We start from the raw sequence: 20,494 nt of genomic DNA, 5'->3' as shown, positions 1-20,494 counted from the left end.
GCTGCAGGCGAGTAAATGCATTTGAATAACTATTGTTGCGGCTTCCTCTCCTGGTTTAGCCGCTGAGAGGTGTGTTGGGTCCTGCGTATTTATCCGATGCGCTAAAATGTCCGTACAGAGACGCGGAATCCTGGATGCGTTCACGGGTGGATTTATTTGGGGCACAAGTACGGCGGTACTGGCGATGAACAAAGTCCGAAAAGTATATTGTACGGATGAATAATGGATTGGTGAACTGAACCATAGAATACAGACAAAGCGTACAAAAGGTGTGTAAAAGCGGTCAACAAAAGTTACGGCTACTCAACTGCCTCTCCCCTAGCTCCGTGTCCCCGGTGAGTGCGCACCTTTAAACCTCATACACGCCCACACGCACACACCCACGGGCACACCCACTCCCAAGCTATACTCACATTCACCACACGGGGCAGCCGACACACACATGCATTCGGTGCCCACCATACCTGTCTTCTACAACTATGATCGGTTTTGTAAAACATCTCCAGGTTAATTAAGGATCGCTGTGGGGTGTTTTTATCTTTAAAGTTTTTTCACTTACCGTCAAGTGGCCGGGGAGAGGGAAGTCTGGGTTTCCCTGCTTAGGCTGCTGCCCCCGCGACCCGGCCCCGGATAAGCGGAAGAAAATGGATGGATGGATGGCACTTACCGTCAGTCTCTCTCTCTCTTCCCAACAGAGGACGGGTACGTGAGGATGTTCCTCCGTGGCCGTCCAGTCACCATGTATATCCCTGATCAGCAGAGGGAGCGCTACAGCCTTGACCATAAGGTGGCGCTACCAGACCGCAAGCTCAAACTGCAGTGGGCGTATCCTTCAGATTGGGAAAGAGAAAATGAGGAGCTGCCTTTTCCCACATTTACAGGTCATGCATACTTGAGTTTCTCCATCATGTGTCTGCTTGATGACGGAGCGGCTCGTCTACCCGTAGGTTCTGCTACCCGTAGGTTCTGCTACCCATAGGTTCTGCTACCTGAAGGTTCTGCTACCCGTAGGTTCTGCTACCCGTAGGTTCTGCTACCTGAAGGTTCTGCTACCCGTAGGTTCTGCTTCCCGTAGGTTCTGCTACCCGAAGGTTCTGCTACCCGTAGGTTCTGCTACCTGAAGGTTCTGCTACCCGTAGGTTCTGCTTCCCGTAGGTTCTGCTTCCCGTAGGTTCTGCTACCCGTAGGTTCTGCTACCCGTAGGTTCTGCTTCCCGTAGGTTCTGCTACCTGAAGGTTCTGCTTCCCGTAGGTTCTGCTACCCGTAGGTTCTGCTACCCGAAGGTTCTGCTACCCATAGGTTCTGCTTCCCGTAGGTTCTGCTACCTGAAGGTTCTGCTACCCGTAGGTTCTGCTACCCGTAGGTTCTGCTACCTGAAGGTTGTGCTACCCGTAGGTTCTGCTACCCGTAGGTTCTGTTTCCCGTAGGTTCTGCTACCCGTAGGTTCTGCTACCTGAAGGTTCTGCTGCCCATAGGTTCTGCTACCTGAAGGTTCTGCTGCCCATAGGTTCTGCTTCCCATAGGTTCTGCTACCCGTAGGTTCTGCTACCGGAAGGTTCTGCTACCCGTAGGTTCTGCTACCCGTAGGTTCTGCTTCCCGTAGGTTCTGCTACCCGTAGGTTCTGCTACCTGGAGGTTCTGCTTCCCGTAGGTTCTGCTACCCGTAGGTTCTGCTACCTGAAGGTTCTGCTACCCGTAGGTTCTGCTACCCGTAGGTTCTGCTACCCGAAGGTTCTGCTTCCCGTAGGTTCTGCTACCCGTAGGTTCTGCTACCCGTAGGTTCTGCTTCCCGTAGGTTCTGCTACCCGTAGGTTCTGCTACCTGAAGGTTCTGCTGCCCATAGGTTCTGCTACCTGAAGGTTCTGCTGCCCATAGGTTCTGCTTCCCGTAGGTTCTGCTACCCGTAGGTTCTGCTACCGGAAGGTTCTGCTACCCGTAGGTTCTGCTACCTGTAGGTTCTGCTTCCCGTAGGTTCTGCTACCCGTAGGTTCTGCTACCTGAAGGTTCTGCTACCCGTAGGTTCTGCTACCCGTAGGTTCTGCTACCCGAAGGTTCTGCTTCCCGTAGGTTCTGCTACCCGAAGGTTCTGCTACCCGTAGGTTCTGCTTCCCGTAGGTTCTGCTACCCGTAGGTTCTGCTTCCCGTAGGTTCTGCTACCCGTAGGTTCTGCTACCTGAAGGTTCTGCTACCCGTAGGTTCTGCTTCCCGTAGGTTCTGCTACCCGTAGGTTCTGCTACCCGTAGGTTCTGCTTCCCGTAGGTTCTGCTACCCGTAGGTTCTGCTACCTGAAGGTTCTGCTTCCCGTAGGTTCTGCTACCCGTAGGTTCTGCTACCCGAAGGTTCTGCTTCCCGTAGGTTCTGCTACCCGAAGGTTCTGCTACCCGTAGGTTCTGCTTCCCGTAGGTTCTGCTTCCCGTAGGTTCTGCTTCCCATAGGTTCTGCTTCCCGTAGGTTCTGCTACCCGTAGGTTCTGCTTCCCGTAGGTTCTGCTTCCCGTAGGTTCTGCTACCCGTAGGTTCTGCTTCCCGTAGGTTCTGCTTCCCGTAGGTTCTGCTACCCGTAGGTTCTGCTTTCCATAGGTTCTGCTTCCCGTAGGTCCTGCTACCCATAGGTTCTGCTTCCCGTAGGTTCTGCTTCCCGTAGGTTCTGCTTCCCGTAGGTTCTGCTACCCGTAGGTTCTGCTTCCTGTAGGTTCTGCTACCCATAGGTTCTGCTTCCCGTAGGTTCTGCTTCCCGTAGGTTCTGCTTCCCGTAGGTTCTGCTTCCCGTAGGTTCTGCTACCCATAGGTTCTGCTTCCCGTAGGTTCTGCTTCCCGTAGGTTCTGCTACCCGTAGGTTCTGCTACCCATAGGTTCTGCTTCCCGTAGGTTCTGCTTCCCATAGGTTCTGCTACCCGTAGGTTCTGCTTCCTGTAGGTTCTGCTACCCATAGGTTCTGCTTCCCGTAGGTTCTGCTTCCCGTAGGTTCTGCTACCCGTAGGTTCTGCTACCCATAGGTTCTGCTTCCCGTAGGTTCTGCTTCCCGTAGGTTCTGCTACCCATAGGTTCTGCTTCCCGTAGGTTCTGCTACCCGTAGGTTCTGCTTCCCGTAGGTTCTGCTTCCCGTAGGTTCTGCTACCCGTAGGTTCTGCTTTCCATAGGTTCTGCTTCCCGTAGGTCCTGCTACCCATAGGTTCTGCTTCCCGTAGGTTCTGCTTCCCGTAGGTTCTGCTTCCCGTAGGTTCTGCTACCCGTAGGTTCTGCTTCCTGTAGGTTCTGCTACCCATAGGTTCTGCTTCCCGTAGGTTCTGCTTCCCGTAGGTTCTGCTTCCCGTAGGTTCTGCTTCCCGTAGGTTCTGCTACCCATAGGTTCTGCTTCCCGTAGGTTCTGCTTCCCATAGGTTCTGCTACCCGTAGGTTCTGCTTCCTGTAGGTTCTGCTACCCATAGGTTCTGCTTCCCGTAGGTTCTGCTTCCCGTAGGTTCTGCTACCCGTAGGTTCTGCTACCCATAGGTTCTGCTTCCCGTAGGTTCTGCTTCCCGTAGGTTCTGCTACCCATAGGTTCTGCTTCCCGTAGGTTCTGCTTCCCGTAGGTTCTGCTTCCCGTAGGTTCTGCTACCCGTAGGTTCTGCTTCCTGTAGGTTCTGCTACCCTGTAGGTTCTGCTTCCCGTAGGTTCTGCTTCCCGTAGGTTCTGCTTCCCGTAGGTTCTGCTACCCATAGGTTCTGCTTCCCGTAGGTTCTGCTTCCCGTAGGTTCTGCTACCTGTAGGTTCTGCTACCCATAGGTTCTGCTTCCCGTAGGTTCTGCTTCCCATAGGTTCTGCTACCCGTAGGTTCTGCTTCCTGTAGGTTCTGCTACCCATAGGTTCTGCTTCCCGTAGGTTCTGCTTCCCGTAGGTTCTGCTTCCCGTAGGTTCTGCTTCCCGTAGGTTCTGCTTCCCGTAGGTTCTGCTTCCCGTAGGTTCTGCTACCCATAGGTTCTGCTTCCCGTAGGTTCTGCTTCCCGTAGGTTATGGGCGTATATCTCAGTGCCTCCCTCAGCCTCTGGTCGTAGGGTTTAGCTTTAGGGTTACGGCTGCAGGATGGGGGTTCGTGTTAGGATAACTCAAATGCCCAGCTTCTCCCGTCTCTTTCCTTAATTTGAACCGTGACCCAGGTATGGCTACCGTGGGCGGGACTGCCGTTCCAACCTCTACCTGCTACCCTCAGGAGAGATTGTGTACTTCATTGCCTCTGTGGTGGTGCTGTACGACACCGAGGGGCAGCAGCAGAGACACTACCTGGGCCACAGCGACGATGTCAAATGGTGAGAAAGGAGCCGTCCTGAAAGCGTTTCCTTTGACAGACATTGCTCACAGATGTAACTGTTTGTTGCAGCGTAGCATAATGCGTAGCAAAGACGTCACATACATTTATTTAGTCACTGAATTATAATATTTGTTTAAACAAAGGAGTCTTGACGTCTTGTGATGCGACCTTTTAAGCCTTCGACACTGGAAACTAAATCATCATACGGGTCTTAAATTCCTGTATTTGTTCACAACATAGCTAATACTTAGTGAAAATCTGAAACTCCGGTATTTCTCAGCTGTTTGGTTCTTCGGAAACTTCCTCTCGTAGCCTTGACGCTTCGCCAGGATGAAGCGGGCCGAAGCTTTAGGCCGCTCAGATTCCGATCCTCTTAGGATTATCACGGCTGAATGTGTTTGTCGTTTATGCAAGTTTTGGTTTACTTATTGAATACCTGTTGACATTATTAACGCAAACTGTGACTGGAACCTGAGGCATGCTGGGAAAGCTACTGATCTCTACAGGGACACAATCAGGTCCTCGCCCACATCGAGTTCTCCTCATCATGGGGGATCCGACATTCATGACTTGAGTTCTCATATGATTTAAGACAATAAAGGTTTTATGGCCACACAGCACGTCACGTAGCCAAACTGTAAAGGCACTGTGTTTCCTGTGTGTTTCCTGTGTGTTTCCTGTGTGTTTCCTTTGTGTTTCCTTTGTGTTTCCTTTGTGTTTCCTTTGTGTTTCCTTTGTGTTTCCTGTGTGTTTCCTTTGTGTTTCCTGTGTGTTTCCTTTGTGTTTCCTTTGTGTGTTTCCTTTGTGTTTCCTTTGTGTTTCCTGTGTGTCTTCTTTGTGTGTTTCCTTTGTGTTTCCTTTGTGTTTCCTTTGTGTTTCCTTTGTGTTTCCTTTGTGTGTTTCCTTTGTGTTTCCTGTGTGTTTCCTTTGTGTTTCCTGTGTGTTTCCTTTGTGTTTCCTGTGTGTTTCCTTTGTGTTTCCTTTGTGTGTTTCCTTTGTGTTTCCTTTGTTAAAGTCAGGCTGTCATGGAAACGGCAGTAAGTGATGATTGTTTTTGAACGTCTGCGGTGGGACGCTCCTTTGCTTTGGTGTAAAAGCCATTATAAGTCATTTAATGTAATGAATTATTTTCTCCTCTTAGCCTGAGTGTCCATCCAGACATGGTTACCATAGCAACCGGCCAAATGGCCGGAAACTCGAAAGATGGAAAGGTACTGTCAAAATGTTGCATGTATTTTCCCACAAACGTTCACATGTCTTTTCTCGCACCGTTACTTGCTGACACAGCAGGAAGTAAAGACGAATGAAAACAGTCAGTCATAAGGATGTTTAAATGATAATTGTTGTGAACATGCATCGGGCCTTATTACTCTTTGAAAGCCTACACATCATTTCATGGCTTACATTTGACTCTGTTTTGTGTTTTGCAAGCGCTTTACTAAGAAATTATTCAAAGAGTGAATCTTTAATGAGTCACCAGACGAAGCCCCAGGGCAGTAAATGATGATGAGAAAGCCTCACCTTCGGGTTTTACTGTTGATTCTCTATTTCTATATCTTTTCTGTTTCCTCACATGACTTCTGTGTCTCCGTCCGTCTGTCCTCAGCTGCTGGCTCCGCATGTTCGTGTTTGGGACTCTGTGAGCCTCGACACTCTCCATGTGATCGGGACGGGAGTCTTTGACAGAGCAGTCACCTGTGTGGCTTTCTCCACGTCGGTACGCAGGTCCACTTCCTGTCGCGTTGCCTGACGGTTTGCTGATGTGATGTTTAATAATCACACGCTGTTATTTTTGCTTGATGGGTGTCTGACTCGTGGTTTGTGCTGTCAGAATGGCGGCAGCTTCCTGTGCGCCGTGGACGATGCCAACGATCACATCCTGTCCGTCTGGAGCTGGCAGAAGGAGGAGCAAGTGGCTGAAGTCAAGGTGCTCTGTGAACCTCCTGAACCGGATCCCAGTTGTACTACATCATATTCTCCTCTGTGGATTACTGGCATTGATACAAGCTCTGTGTCTGGTAGAGGAACGTGCTAACGACGTGTCTCCTGCTTCTGCAGTGCTCCAACGATTCCGTCCTGGCTGCGGTGTTTCATCCCATGGATGCTAACCTGATCGTCACCTGTGGAAAATCTCACATCAACTTTTGGTCCATGGAGGGCAACAGTCTGACCAAGAGACAGGGTCTGTTTGAGGTACAGCCGTGAGAGCAGCCGCTCATTAACACGTACAATCAATTCTGGAATACCGCAGCAGCTTCGGTAGGAGTTCTGCGCTCTCTCTCTTCTCCAGAAACACGAGAAGCCAAAGTATGTGCTGTGTGTGGCATTTGCCGAGAATGGAGATGCCATCACAGGAGACTCCAACGGAAACGTCTACGTCTGGGCCAAAGGTCAAATCTATGACTCATATATTTTTGTAATTATGAGACGAATAAAATGTTGTAATGTGATGTTCAGTTCAGATAACTTTATTTATCCCAAGTTTAGGCAGTCTACCAGACCATCCAAACATCCACAAACATGATAAATAATGAAGAGACACTCAGTATATTGATCATTCTCAGTAACGATGATTATAATGCATATGCAGAAGAGTTTAACAGCCTAATGGCAGAAGGAATGAAAGACTTGGCGTAACGGTTAGTTCTCCTACAGGGGGCGATAAATCCTACCTGAGGGCAGTAAAGCAAACTTGGAGCTCAGGATGTGTTCATGTTGGGAGATTATACATTTGGCCTTATTGACCACCTGTTTTTCCCAGAAGGAGCGCAGATCTCTCTAACGGACTCAGATTATTTAGGAGCAGATTTTAACGACGCTATTTAAACTGTTTTTTCTTTACCATTAATAGAGCTGGGTTTAGGTAGAACACAGTTTTTACTAAATACTTATACGAGCCAACGATCTCCACGTCTTTACCATTAATAGAGCTGGGTTTAGGTACAACACAGTTTTTACTAAATACTTATACGAGCCAACGATCTCCACGTCTTTACCATTAATAGAGCTGGGTTTAGGTACAACACAGTTTTTACTAAATACTTATACGAGCCAACGATCTCCACGTCTTTACCGTTGATAGAGCTGGGTTTAGGTATAACACAGTTTTTACTAAATACTTATACGAGCCAACAATCTCCACGTCTTTACCCTTGATAGAGCTGGCTTTAGGTATAACACAGTTCCTAAATACTGTATTTTCACGACCTTATGACGCACCTGCTGATTCGCCGCAGTCTCATTAACAGCTGATTTTTCGGTATTTCAAACGTACAAAGGGCGCGCGGATCAAAAGGCGCCGGCATGATAGGTGCGCAAAATAAAGCAGGAGCAAAACTGAGTTTGGTACTCACATCTTTAATCGTCATTAATCAAACAAGCATACTAGTGCGCGTTTTAAAAAATAGAGCCGGAGCAAAACAGAGTCATTAATCAAACCCATCAAAGTCCTCATCCTCTGTTTCTGTGTTGAACAGCTGCGCTAGATCTCCGTCAAACATGCCGGGCTCCCTTTCTTCACTGTCAGAGTCTCTTTCCGTGCCGTGCGGCGGCGGCGCCTCGGAAATGAAGCGAACAACGATGCTAGCAGACAGTTAGCCGAAGCAGCTACAATCCAGTCAAACGGTGGCGCTGCACTGCCTTCCACTCTGAGTGAAACTGTGTTCTCCTTCTGTCGTCCAGCGCTCCCACGCAGCTCGCAGTTTAACGTTGAACGGTTGGAGTTCTTTGGTTAATCCACCGGGGATGACGACGATAAGCTAGTTTGCTAGTTAGCTCGTTAGCCCGTTAGCTTGCTTCACTCCGGTTTAGACCGGATCGGTGAGATCGGCACGCACGGAGTTGCCGATCGCAGGAGCCGAGTTGCTGCAGGTCTTCTTCTTGCTTCCTCCTCTTCCTCCATTGATTCATTAATGCTGGATTCTCTCTCCGCTGCTCTATTCCCGTGTTCTGCTGCGGGACCGACAGCCTCGAGTTGGAACTCCGCTTCCAGCACGCCATAATACTATGGTGAAGCGCATCGGCACGTATCACTCCGCGAGGCGCCTGACTATAACCCTATGCTGAAGGACAGCATCGGTACGCATCACTCCGCGACAAAACATAGGACGTTCGGCACATTCTGAAGATAATTTAAGACTTTTACGTGCGTCTAATGGTTGTGAAAATACGGTATTTATACGAGCCAACGATCTCCACGTCTTTACCGTTGATAGAGCTGGCTTTAGGTATAACACAGTTCCTAAATACTTATACGAGCCAACAATCTCCACGTCTTAACCGTTGATAGAGCTGGGTTTAGGTATAACACAGTTACTAAATACTTATACGAGCCAACAATCTCCACGTCTTTACCGTTGATAGAGCTGGCTTTAGGTATAACACAGTTTTTACTAAATACTTATACGAGCCAACAATCTCCAGGTCTTTACCGTTGATAGAGCTGGCTTTAGGTATAACACAGTTACTAAATACTTATACGAGCCAGCAATCTCCACGTCTTTACCGTTGATAGAGCTGGCTTTAGGTATAACACAGTTACTAAATACTTATACGAGCCAACAACCTCCAGGTCTTTACCGTTGATAGAGCTGGGTTTAGGTACAACACAGTTTTTACTAAATACTTATACGAGCCAACAACCTCCAGGTCTTTACCGTTGATAGAGCTGGGTTTAGGTACAACACAGTTTTTACTAAATACTTATACGAGCCAACGATCTCCACGTCTTTACCGTTGATAGAGCTGGGTTTAGGTATAACACAGTTCCTAAATACTTATACGAGCCAACGATCTCAACGTCTTTACCGTTGATAGAGCTGGCTTTAGGTATAACACAGTTTTTACTAAATACTTATACAAGCCAACGATCTCCACGTCTTTACCGTTGATAGAGCTGGCTTTAGGTATAACACAGTTTTTACTAAGTACTTATACAAGCCAACGATCTCCACGTCTTTACCGTTGATAGAGCTGGCTTTAGGTATAACACAGTTTTTACTAAGTACTTATACAAGCCAACAATCTCCACGTCTTTACCGTTGATAGAGCTGGCTTTAGGTATAACGCAGTTCCTAAATTCTTACGTTAATGTACTTCTCATTTCTTACACTCATCCAAGAGCCAGAGAATCTCAAGTGATCCCGGGGAGGCGGGCCCTGCACTTTGACTTCCTGTGTGTTCTGATTGACAGGTGGCAACCGCATCAGCCAGCAGGTGCGGGGGGCCCATGAGGGCGGGATTTTCTCTGTTTGCGTCTTGAAGGACGGTACCGTGGTGTCCGGAGGAGGGAAAGACCGCAAGGTGGTGCTGTGGGGCCATGACTACAGGAAGCAGGCTGAGATGGAGGTGGGACACTCAAAGTGTCCCGATGGGCATTGTGCAGCCAATCAGAGTCCCGTCTGTCCTTCAAAAGCTCAGCCAATCAGTGTCCCGTCTGTCCTTCTAAACCTCAGCCAATCAGTGTCCCGTCTGTCCTTCTAAAGCTCAGCCAATCAGTGTCTTGTCTGTCCTTCTAAACCTCAGCCAATCAGTGTCCCGTCTGTCCTTCTAAAGCTCAGCCAATCAGAGTCCCGTCTGTCCTTCTAAAGCTCAGCCAATCAGTGTCCCGTCTGTCCTTCAAAAGCTCAGCCAATCAGAGTCCCGTCTGTCCTTCTAAAGCTCAGCCAATCAGTGTCCCGTCTGTCCTTCAAAAGCTCAGCCAATCAGTGTCCCGTCTGTCCTTCTAAAGCTCAGCCAATCAGTGTCCCGTCTGTCCTTCAAAAGCTCTTTAGAGTAATAGAATGTCCGATTGTTTCGGCTTGTGAGACTCGGAATCATCTTGTTTGTTTTGCTGCTGAACTTCTCTGAGCTGTATGATCAGAGTTTCTCTGAGCTGTATGATCAGAGTTTCTCTGAGCTGTATGATCAGAGTTTGTCTGAGCGGTATGATCAGAGTTTCTCTGAGCTGTATGATCAGAGTTTCTCTGAGTTGTATGATCAGAGTTTCTCTGAGCTGTATGATCAGAGTTTCTCTGAGTTGTATGATCAGAGTTTCTCTGAGCGGTATGATCAGAGTTTGTCTGAGCCGTATGATCAGAGTTTGTCTGAGCCGTATGATCAGAGTGTTTCAGATGCAGAGCTTTCTGCATGTCCAGGTGGGCGAGCTGCTCGGTCCAGTACGGACTCTGGCTGAAGGTAAACCTGGACAGCTCTTTATAGGAACCACCAAGAACGCCATCGTCAGAGCCGCCTTCCCTGATACGTTGGCTCCTATTGTACAGGTACACAAACAACACACATTGTACTTTTAATGAAGGCTGTAAAGAGTAGGGGGCGACGGTGGCGCAGGTGAGCCGGTGGACCTATGACCGAGAGGTTGGCGGTTCGATTCCCGGCTCCGGCATGTGTGTCCACTGTTTTGTGTCCTTGGGCAAGACACTTCACCCACATTGCCTGTGTGAATGTTGTGAGAGAGTGAATGTTGGTGGTGGTCAGGAGGGCCGATGGCGCAAATTGGCAGCCTCGCTCCTGTCAGTCTGCCCCAGGGCAGCTGTGGCTACAGTAGTAGCTTCACCACCAAGTATGGTGTGAATGAATAATGCACAATGTGAAGCGTCTTTGGGTGCCCAGAAAAGCGCTAAATAAAATCAAGCATTATTATTAGGCAGTGGCGGGCGGTGCATTTTACACCTAGGCCTTCAGTGAAGTCCTACTTAGTCCGACTTGAATAAATACCCCTCATAATACCATCATTTATGACACCACTGCTTTAGAAATAATGTACAAACACACACTTACGCACTACTGGGTGTTGCATCACCTCAATCGTGTACAACACGGGATATTTTTTCCGGAGCATTTAAAAATCAATAAACTGCATCAGCAATTAAAACTTATCACTATACGTGGTACTATCAAAGTTATAAATAAAAGGGAATTTAACATTATTTGTCCAAAACGTTTTAAAGTCCACCAAGAATATAGGCAAGCTTTAAATTGCAAACTTGCAGTTTAATATAAGAAAGACTGCAACACAACGTGTTGTACTTCCACTACAATCACACAGCTGCACCGGCGCGCCACATTATTTACACACATTGCATTTACAGTACATCTGTGATTTTATTTCGTTATCATGTTAAATAAATAAAATGTTGGTACTCACCAAAACGGCTGTCCCGTTTGAAAACAAAATCCATTCTCCTTTCTTAAAGTTCCTAAATCCAGTGTTGCTCCAAACATTAAATCGATCCCTTGCAAACAAAAGGCATTCCCAGCAGAACAATTTGCAGCAACCCTCGGAAGCTGTAAGCCAAAAGTTTGAAGCCTGGAAGTGGCGTACAAATCCTTTCCCCACCTGGGACAGGTTAGCTAGCTCCGGAGTTGGACGACGTCGGCTCACGAGAGCTAGCTTCTCTGTAAAGGTCCGTCTTGAAAATGGCCTTTCAAGAATATCCACAACCAAATCCACACTTTCCCCTCCTTCGGCCATTGTGGGTTAAAAACGCAGGAATAGTTGTGGTTTTACTTTCAGACGGTCGCGCCGTACCGGTCTGCATTAGTTGATGACGCAATATGCCTAGCGCTGCCCTCTCACACGGAGTATCCAATCACAGGCAGGAAGGCCTTACTTTCACCAACTCGTGATCTGATTGGCTATCGCAACTGTCTATCAACTCAACTCTACGGGCCCGTTCACTCACACAACACAGACGGCAAGCAGCGCTGATTCTGAAGGTCTCGGACGGATAGTACTTGCCACTGGTGCTATGAAATCCGCCTTGCAACACAAGCTAGCTAAATTCTGATTGGATAAAAACTCTCACCTAAAAATACATCACTTGAATATAATATGACATGAATGTGAAGAATATATATATATATATACATAAAATTAAATTGATTTTATCATAAATATGATAATGTATTCTTGATTTCTGGTTATGTTAGGCAAGCAGAGAAGGCCTTGCAGGCCCTGACCGCCCGCCACTGTTATTAGGCCCGAGCGCCTATCCTAGGCGTAAGGGGCTATTGCTTTTGCAACGCAGAAGACGACAAGTTGACGAGCGCAACCCTCGACAAAGTTGACGAGCGCAGCGCAGCTCGTCAACCCTCGGCATTCAACATTGCCATGCTGTTGAGGACGACCAACACACTCACGCACACACACACCGACACTCAACAGCACACACACCCCCCCCGACACTAAACAACACACACGCACACACACAGAGATCCTCAAACACGAGTTGGCGAGCGCAGCGAGTCAACCATCGGGCGACCAACACACCCACGCCCACACCCACGACACTCAACAGCACACACACACACACCCCGACACTAAACAACACACACACACAGACGCGTGGCCTTCGTCGAGACCATTCCGAAAAAGTATTTTGCGTAATAATCAGGCACTCAGAAAAAGAGTTATATTGTTTTTGCTAAAATTCTTTTTCTTTCTTCTTTCTTTCTTTCTTTGTTCTGCTGTTTAAACGGCAATTTGACCCCCTGAACATGCTCGAAAACTCACCAAACTTTGAACCAAGCTCAGAACCGGCCAAAAATTAATTATTTTATGTGTTTCAAAATTGGGCATGAAAAAGTGGCGCGCCAGCGCCACCTACAAAAATCACAATGCATTGTGCCTATGGGGGGTCCGACGCCAACTTTGTCGGACAGCCACGAAATTCGGTACACACATGCGTCAAGTCAGGGCAAAAAAAAAAAAGTATTATGGCCACGCCCCCAGACACACAGGAAGGCGGCCATATTGGATATAATTTTAAAAACTGCTGAGTCAGCGTTTGCACACACACACACTCCAATCCAAACCAAATTTTAAACACTTATTGACCCTTCCTACCTGGACACTTTAAAAGGGAAACTTTGACAATCAGCCTTACAGCGCCCCCTAGAGAACGATAACAAAAATTGAATGGGAATTAAAAAAACACTTTGCCAGAAATGATTGAAACTTACCAGAAAAGTCCCTCATGTGGTCCCGATCAAAAAACACAATCGTAACCACGTTGTTGTTTTTACGCCGTTGCCATGGCGATGGCAACCCCTCCTATGGGGAAGGGTCCGACGCCAACTTTGTCGGACAGCCACGAAATTCGGTACAGACATGCGTCATGTCAGGGCAAAAAAAAAATGTATTGTGGCCACGCCCCCAGACACACAGGAAGGCGGCCATATTGGATTGAAACTCCTGATGGCAGATGGCCATATAATCCAAATAACGATTTGACTAAACTGTGAGCTACTCATGCAGCTCAAATCTAAACACTTGCGAAGCACTCAGGACAAAAGCGGCGTGCGTCGGCGGGTCAGCTCAACGGCCTGTCGGCCGGCGAGGGCCTACAACGCCGCTTGCGGCTTTAATTCTTCTTCTTTATTCTTTGTTCTGCTGTTTAAACGGCAATTTGACCCCCTGAACATGCTCGAAAACTCACCAAACTTTGAACCAAGCTCAGAACCGGCGAAAAATTAATTATTTTATGTGTTTAAAAATTGGGCATGAAAAAGTGGCGCGCCAGCGCCACCTACAAAAATGAAAATGCATTGGGCCTGTGGAAAGGGGTCCGACGCCAACTTTGTCGGACAGCCACGAAATTTGGTACAGACATGCGTCATGTCAGGGCATAAAAAACATATAATTATGGCCACGCCCCCAGACACACAGGAAGGCGGCCATATTGGATTGAATCTTAAAAACTGCTGAGTCAGCATTAATGCTGACGGTGCATTTGAACGAACGTCTCCTCGGGGGTTTCACCAAATGAGCTGAAATTCAGTGTACACCATCTAGAGACTTGGGGCATCAAAGGTTATCTAAATTATTTTTATACATTTCACGGTTTCCGTGCGGCAAAGCTCCAAACTTGAGGTAGAATTTTGAGCGTTTTTGTACACCAAAAATTGCTCCCGTTTGCACACACACACTCCAATCCAAACCAGATTTTAAACACTTATTGACCCTTCCTACCTGGACACTTTAAAAGTGAAACTTTGACAATCGGCCTTACAGCGCCCCCTAGAGAACGATAACAAAAATTGAATGGGAATTAAAAAATAGTTTGCCAGAAATTATTGAAACTTACCAGAAGATTTCCTCATGTAGTCCCGATCAAAAAACCCAATCGTAACCATGTTGTTGTTTTTACGGTGTTACTATGGTAATGGACAAAGTTCCCCATGTTAGTCTATGACAAACGACACGATATTATCCCATTATATTTAAAAAGACATATTACCATGGAAACGTCCCAAATTTGCCACATACAATCTAACCCGCATGCCGGTCTGAAAACTCAATCGTAACCATGTTGTTCTTTTGACGGTGTTGCCGTGGCAATGGCCGGCATTCCCCATGTTAATCAAATGAGTGCGACACAAAACAATCACCAATCTTATGAAAATGGCATATTAGCATGGAAACGTCCCAAATTTGCCACATACATTCTCACACACATGCCGGTTGAAAAGGCAATGACACCCATGCTGCATTTTTTACGCTGTTGCCATGACGATGGCAACCCCTCCTATGGGGAGGGGTCCGACGCCAACTTTGTCGGACAGCCACGAAATTCGGTACAGACATGCGTCAAGTCAGGGCAAAAAAAATAAATAAAATATGGCCATGCCCCCAGACACACAGGAAGGCGGCCATATTGGATTGAAACTTAAAAACTCCTGATGGCAGATGGCCATATAATCCAAATAACAATTTGACTAAACTGTTAGCTACACATGCAGCTCAAATCTAAACACTTGTGAAGCACTCAGGACAAAAGCGGCGTGCGTCGGCCGGTCAGCTCAACGGCCTGTCGGCCGGCGAGGGCCTACAACGCCGCTTGCGTCTTTAATTATTATTATTATTATTTAAACCTGTGTACACAGCAGCGCCCGGTTTATTTAACATGACTTCTGTTCCAGGGTCACACCGATGAGCTGTGGGGTCTAGACATCCATCCCTCCATGGACCAGATGGTCACCTGCTCTCAGGACAAACTGGTCTACCTCTGGGACACCATCTCCCATCAGCCCCTCTGGAGCAAGACCATCGAGGTGGCTGATCTTTAAAATCACATCTCACGAGAATTTCAAAGATTTGATTGTTTGATTTACGATTTTGTTTCTCCAACAAACAACAAATGAACATGGAATGTGTACACACTATTATAAACAGGCAAATGGTACAACACAATAGTGCGAAGTGGCAGGTAGCAGCCAATCAGTGGCCAGGTCTAAACGTGCCGTCAGAAAGAAAGACTTGCCCTGAAGTCCGTCTTCTGACTGCCAGGCAGGAGCTGCTGAAGGTCGAGGTGCGGTGGGTGAGAGGTCGCTCCTGGTCATGTGGTGCATTTTACCACACGGTGCCGTCAGCCATGCTGAAGTTCTGCTCCAAACGGACCAAAGCCCCTGTTTAAAAACATTTAAAAATACATTTGATTCTTCATTATTCACGTGGGCCATAAATGAAGCAAGCTGATTGGTCTTCACTCTGCTTCCTCCTGTGCTCCAGGATCCAGGGCGCTCTGCCGGGTTCCATCCCAGTGGGGGGGTTGTGGCTGTGGGGACCATGAAGGGAAGGTCAGCCTCAGGAGCAAATGCTAAAGCAACATTCTGGACGGGCAGAACCTCCATGATGCAAATTCTATTTTATATTTTAATTTGTCATCGCTATAAAACAGTGCCCCCCTCAGTTTGCTGCTCAGTGTAAAGTAAAAAACAAATAATGAGATAATGGTTACCTTTTGAAATCGTATCTACGGAAACGTACACATCGAGTGGAACCATGGCAACTACTGTGATAAGTCTTCACGATATTTATACAACAAGTCTGTCGCTGAAATGTTTCTGATCAGAAACGATCATATTGAACGATTCCATTCATTGATTTAATGACAGGTCTGCTCGTTGTGTGTCTGCGCTAGGTGGTTGGTGCTGGACACCGACACCCGGGACCTCGTTTCCACGCACACAGATGGCAATGAGATCATTTCCAATGTCAAGTACTCTCCAGGTAAAACGCCGCTTACGCATCGCTGACCCATTTCCATAGGAACGCGCGGTGAGCGCAGGCAGCTAACGGACGCTGTGTGTCTTCAGACGGGAACTTCCTGGCTGTGTCGTCTCACGACAACTTTGTTTACATCTACGCTGTGGGGGAGGGCGGCCGAAAGTACGCCCGCGTTGGGAAGTGCACTGTGAGTGTTCATCCCTTCATCCCTCCATCCTCTCATTGGGATGAAGAACAAGATCTCTTTTGAAGTCAACTCAACATCAAGTGTTCCGTCTCCTCAGGGCCACTCGAGCTCCGTCACCCACCTGGACTGGTCGGCCAGCAGCCAGTACCTCGTCACCAACTCCGGAGACTACGAGATCCTCTACTGTAGGCCCCGCCTCCTCACACGCAGTCTCAGCTCAGCGGTTCTTCTGACTGACCGCGCTGGAACTCTGCACGGCTTCTGTTTCTGCAGGGGAGGCTTCGAGTGGGACGCGTGTGGTGACCATGGACGCGGTGCGCGACGTGGAATGGGCCACCTCCACCTGCACGCTGGGCTTCCACACCTTTGGTAGGTTGGGCATTAGTTCTCATTCATCTGTGATGTTTTCATGCAAGAGCCCACATGAGATCAACAAGGGGTTAATTAAAAGGCCTCGTTGCTCTGGCTGCTGGTTCAGACCCTTTGAATGAAGATCAAAGGCGAAGCGTCCAGACGGAGCCTTTAACAGATCAATGGCCTCTCTCTCTCCCTCTCTCTCTCTCTCTCTCCCTCTCCCTCTCTCTCTCTCTTGCTGTCTATCCCCCTCTCTATCCCTCTCTCTCTATCCCTCTTTCTGACTCTATCCCTCTCTCTCTCCTTCTCTCTTTCTCTATCCCTCTCTCTCTCTCTCCCTCTCTCTCCCTTTCTCTATCTCTCTCTCCCTCTCCCTCTCTCGCTCTCTATCCCCCTCTCTCTCCGTCTCTCTCTATCCCTCTCTCTCTATCCCTCTCCCTCTCTCGCTCTCTCTCTCTCTCTCTCCCCCCCTCTCTCTCTCCCTCCCTCTCCCTCTCTCTCTCTCTGGCTCTCTCTCCCTCTCTCTATCCCTCTTTCTTTCTCCCTCTCTATCCCTCTCGCTCTCTCTCTCTATCCCTCTCTCTCTCCCTCTCTCTCTCTCCCTCTATCTCTCTCTCTATCCCTCTCTCTCCATCCCTCCCCCTCTCTCTCTCTCTCTCTCTCTCTGACAGGAATCTGGCCTGAGGGAGCCGACGGCACGGACATCAACGCCGTGTGCAGGTCACATGACCGATCCCTGCTGGCCTCTGCCGACGACTTTGGGAAAGTGAATTTGTTTTCATTCCCCTGCTCTCAATCAAGGGTCAGTCACGTCGACTCGCTGCTTCACGTCAACTCGCTGCTTCACGTCAACTCGCTGCTTCACATCGACTCGCTGCTTCACGTCGACTCGCTGCTACACGTCGACTCGCTGCTAAACGCCGACTCGCTGCTACACGTCGACTCGCTGCTTCACGTCAACTCGCTGCTACACGTCGACTCGCTGCTTCACGTCGACTCGCTGCTTCACGTCGACTCGCTGCTTCACGTCGACTCGCTGCTTCACGCCGACTCGCTGCTTCACGTCGACTCGCTGCTTCACGTCGACTCGCTGCTTCACGTCGACTCGCTGCTTCACGCCGACTCGCTGCTACACGCCGACTCGCTGCTTCACGTCGACTCGCTGCTTCACGTCGACTCGCTGCTTCACGCCGACTCGCTGCTAAACGCCGACTCGCTGCTTCACGTCGACTCGCTGCTTCACGTCGACTCGCTGCTTCACGTCGACTCGCTGCTTCACGTCGACTCGCTGCTTCACGTCGACTCGCTGCTTCACGCCGACTCGCTGCTAAACGCCGACTCGCTGCTTCACGTCGACTCGCTGCTTCACGTCGACTCGCTGCTTCACGCCGACTCGCTGCTAAACGCCGACTCGCTGCTTCACGTCGACTCGCTGCTTCACGTCGACTCGCTGCTACACGTCGACTCGCTGCTTCACGTCGACTCGCTGCTACACGTCGACTCGCTGCTACACGTCGACTCGCTGCTACACGTCGACTCGCTGCTACACGTCGACTCGCTGCTAAACGCCGACTCGCTGCTTCACGTCGACTCGCTGCTTCACGCCGACTCGCTGCTATACGCCGACTCGCTGCTAAACGTCGACTCGCTGCTACACGTCGACTCGCTGCTTCACGTCGACTCGCTGCTTCACGTCGACTCGCTGCTACACGTCGACTCGCTGCTACACGTCGACTCGCTGCTACACGTCGACTCGCTGCTTCACGCCGACTCGCTGCTACACGTCGACTCGCTGCTAAACGCCGACTCGCTGCTTCACGTCGACTCGCTGCTACACGTCGACTCGCTGCTACACGTCGACTCGCTGCTAAACGCCGACTCGCTGCTTCACGTCGACTCGCTGCTTCACGCCGACTCGCTGCTATACGCCGACTCGCTGCTAAACGTCGACTCGCTGCTACACGCCGACTCGCTGCTAAACGTCGACTCGCTGCTAAACGCCGACTCGCTGCTTCACGTCGACTCGCTGCTTCACGCCGACTCGCTGCTTCACGTCGACTCGCTGCTACACGCCGACTCGCTGCTAAACGCCGACTCGCTGCTTCACGCCGACTCGCTGCTTCACGTCGACTCGCTGCTACACGCCGACTCGCTGCTAAACGTCGACTCGCTGCTACACGCCGACTCGCTGCTTCACGTCGACTCGCTGCTACACGTCGACTCGCTGCTTCACGTCGACTCGCTGCTACACGTCGACTCGCTGCTACACGTCGACTCGCTGCTTCACGTCGACTCGCTGCTTCACGTCGACTCGCTGCTATACGCCGACTCGCTGCTATACGCCGACTCGCTGCTACACGTCGACTCGCTGCTTCACACCGACTCGCTGCTAAACGCCGACTCGCTGCTACACGCCGACTCGCTGCTAAACGCCGACTCGCTGCTATACGCCGACTCGCTGCTTCACGTCGACTCGCTGCTTCACGTCGATGGATTACTAATGGATTACTTTTCTGCTTCCCGATTCCACGTTCCCGTTTCAGGCCCCGAAGCTCGAGTACGGCGGTCACAGCAGTCACGTGACAAACGTTGCCTTCCTTCACGACGACAGTCGCCTGATCTCCACTGGTGGGAAAGACACCAGCGTCCTTCAGTGGGCGGTCGCCTAGGCAACGCTGCACATCGCCATCGAGCTCCAGCTCTAGTCCCACCATCCAGAATCGCCTCCGACTCGCGTTGCTTCTTCACCTCTTTACTCCTGCCTCCAGCTGAACTCCTCTGTGCCTCCTGCAACACAAACACTCGTACAATGCGACCCCCCCACAGATATAACACAAACGCTCGTACAATGCGACCCCCCCCCCACAGGTATAACAAACGCTCATACAATGCGACCCCCCCACAGATATAACAACACAAACGCTCGTACAATGCGACCCCCCCACAGATATAACAAACGCTCATACAATGCGACCCCCCCACAGATATAACACAAACGCTCGTACAATGCGACCCCCCCACAGATATAACAACACAAACGCTCGTACAATGCGACCCCCCCACAGATATAACAACACAAACACTCGTACAATGCGACCCCCCCACAGATATAACACAAACGCTCGTACAATGCGACCCCCCCCCCACAGGTATAACAAACACTCGTACAATGCGACCCCCCCACAGATATAACAACACAAACGCTCGTACAATGCGACCCCCCCACAGATATAACACAAACGCTCGTACAATGCGACCCCCCCCCCCCACAGGTATAACAAACACTCGTACAATGCGACCCCCCCACAGATATAACAACACAAACGCTCGTACAATACGACCCCCCCACAGATATAACACAAACGCTCGTACAATGCGACCCCCCCCCCACAGGTATAACAAACGCTCATACAATGCGACCCCCCCACAGATATAACACAAACGCTCGTACAATGCGACCCCCCCACAGATATAACACAAACGCTCGTACAATGCGACCCCCCCACAGATATAACAACACAAACACTCGTACAATGCGACCCCCCCACAGATATAACACAAACGCTCGTACAATGCGACCCCCCCCCCCCCACAGGTATAACAAACGCTCATACAATGCGACCCCCCCACAGATATAACAACACAACGCTCGTACAATG

At 49.5% G+C, this 20,494-nt stretch overlaps 1 protein-coding gene across 1 annotated transcript; it reads left to right on the top strand.

Moving 5' to 3' along the window:
• Nucleotides 1-712: 712 nt before the first annotated feature.
• LOC137910998 (echinoderm microtubule-associated protein-like 2) lies at nt 713-19,691 on the top strand. Its single transcript, XM_068755424.1, has 17 exons — nt 713-825; nt 4,136-4,285; nt 5,429-5,498; nt 5,894-6,004; nt 6,119-6,214; nt 6,346-6,480; nt 6,578-6,677; nt 9,479-9,633; nt 10,422-10,547; nt 15,208-15,339; nt 15,797-15,864; nt 16,209-16,297; nt 16,384-16,481; nt 16,579-16,666; nt 16,755-16,850; nt 17,507-17,637; nt 19,379-19,691. Exons 1-17 carry the CDS (start codon nt 713-715, stop codon nt 19,502-19,504), a joined length of 1,884 nt encoding a protein of 627 aa, XP_068611525.1. The 3' UTR covers nt 19,505-19,691.
• The last annotated feature ends 803 nt before the right edge of the window (nt 19,692-20,494 follow it).

Source organism: Brachionichthys hirsutus, chromosome 3 (genome assembly GCF_040956055.1).
Source record: "Brachionichthys hirsutus isolate HB-005 chromosome 3, CSIRO-AGI_Bhir_v1, whole genome shotgun sequence".
Taxonomy (NCBI): Eukaryota; Metazoa; Chordata; class Actinopteri; order Lophiiformes; family Brachionichthyidae; genus Brachionichthys; species Brachionichthys hirsutus.
This window is presented reverse-complemented; position numbering and strand designations above follow the sequence as displayed.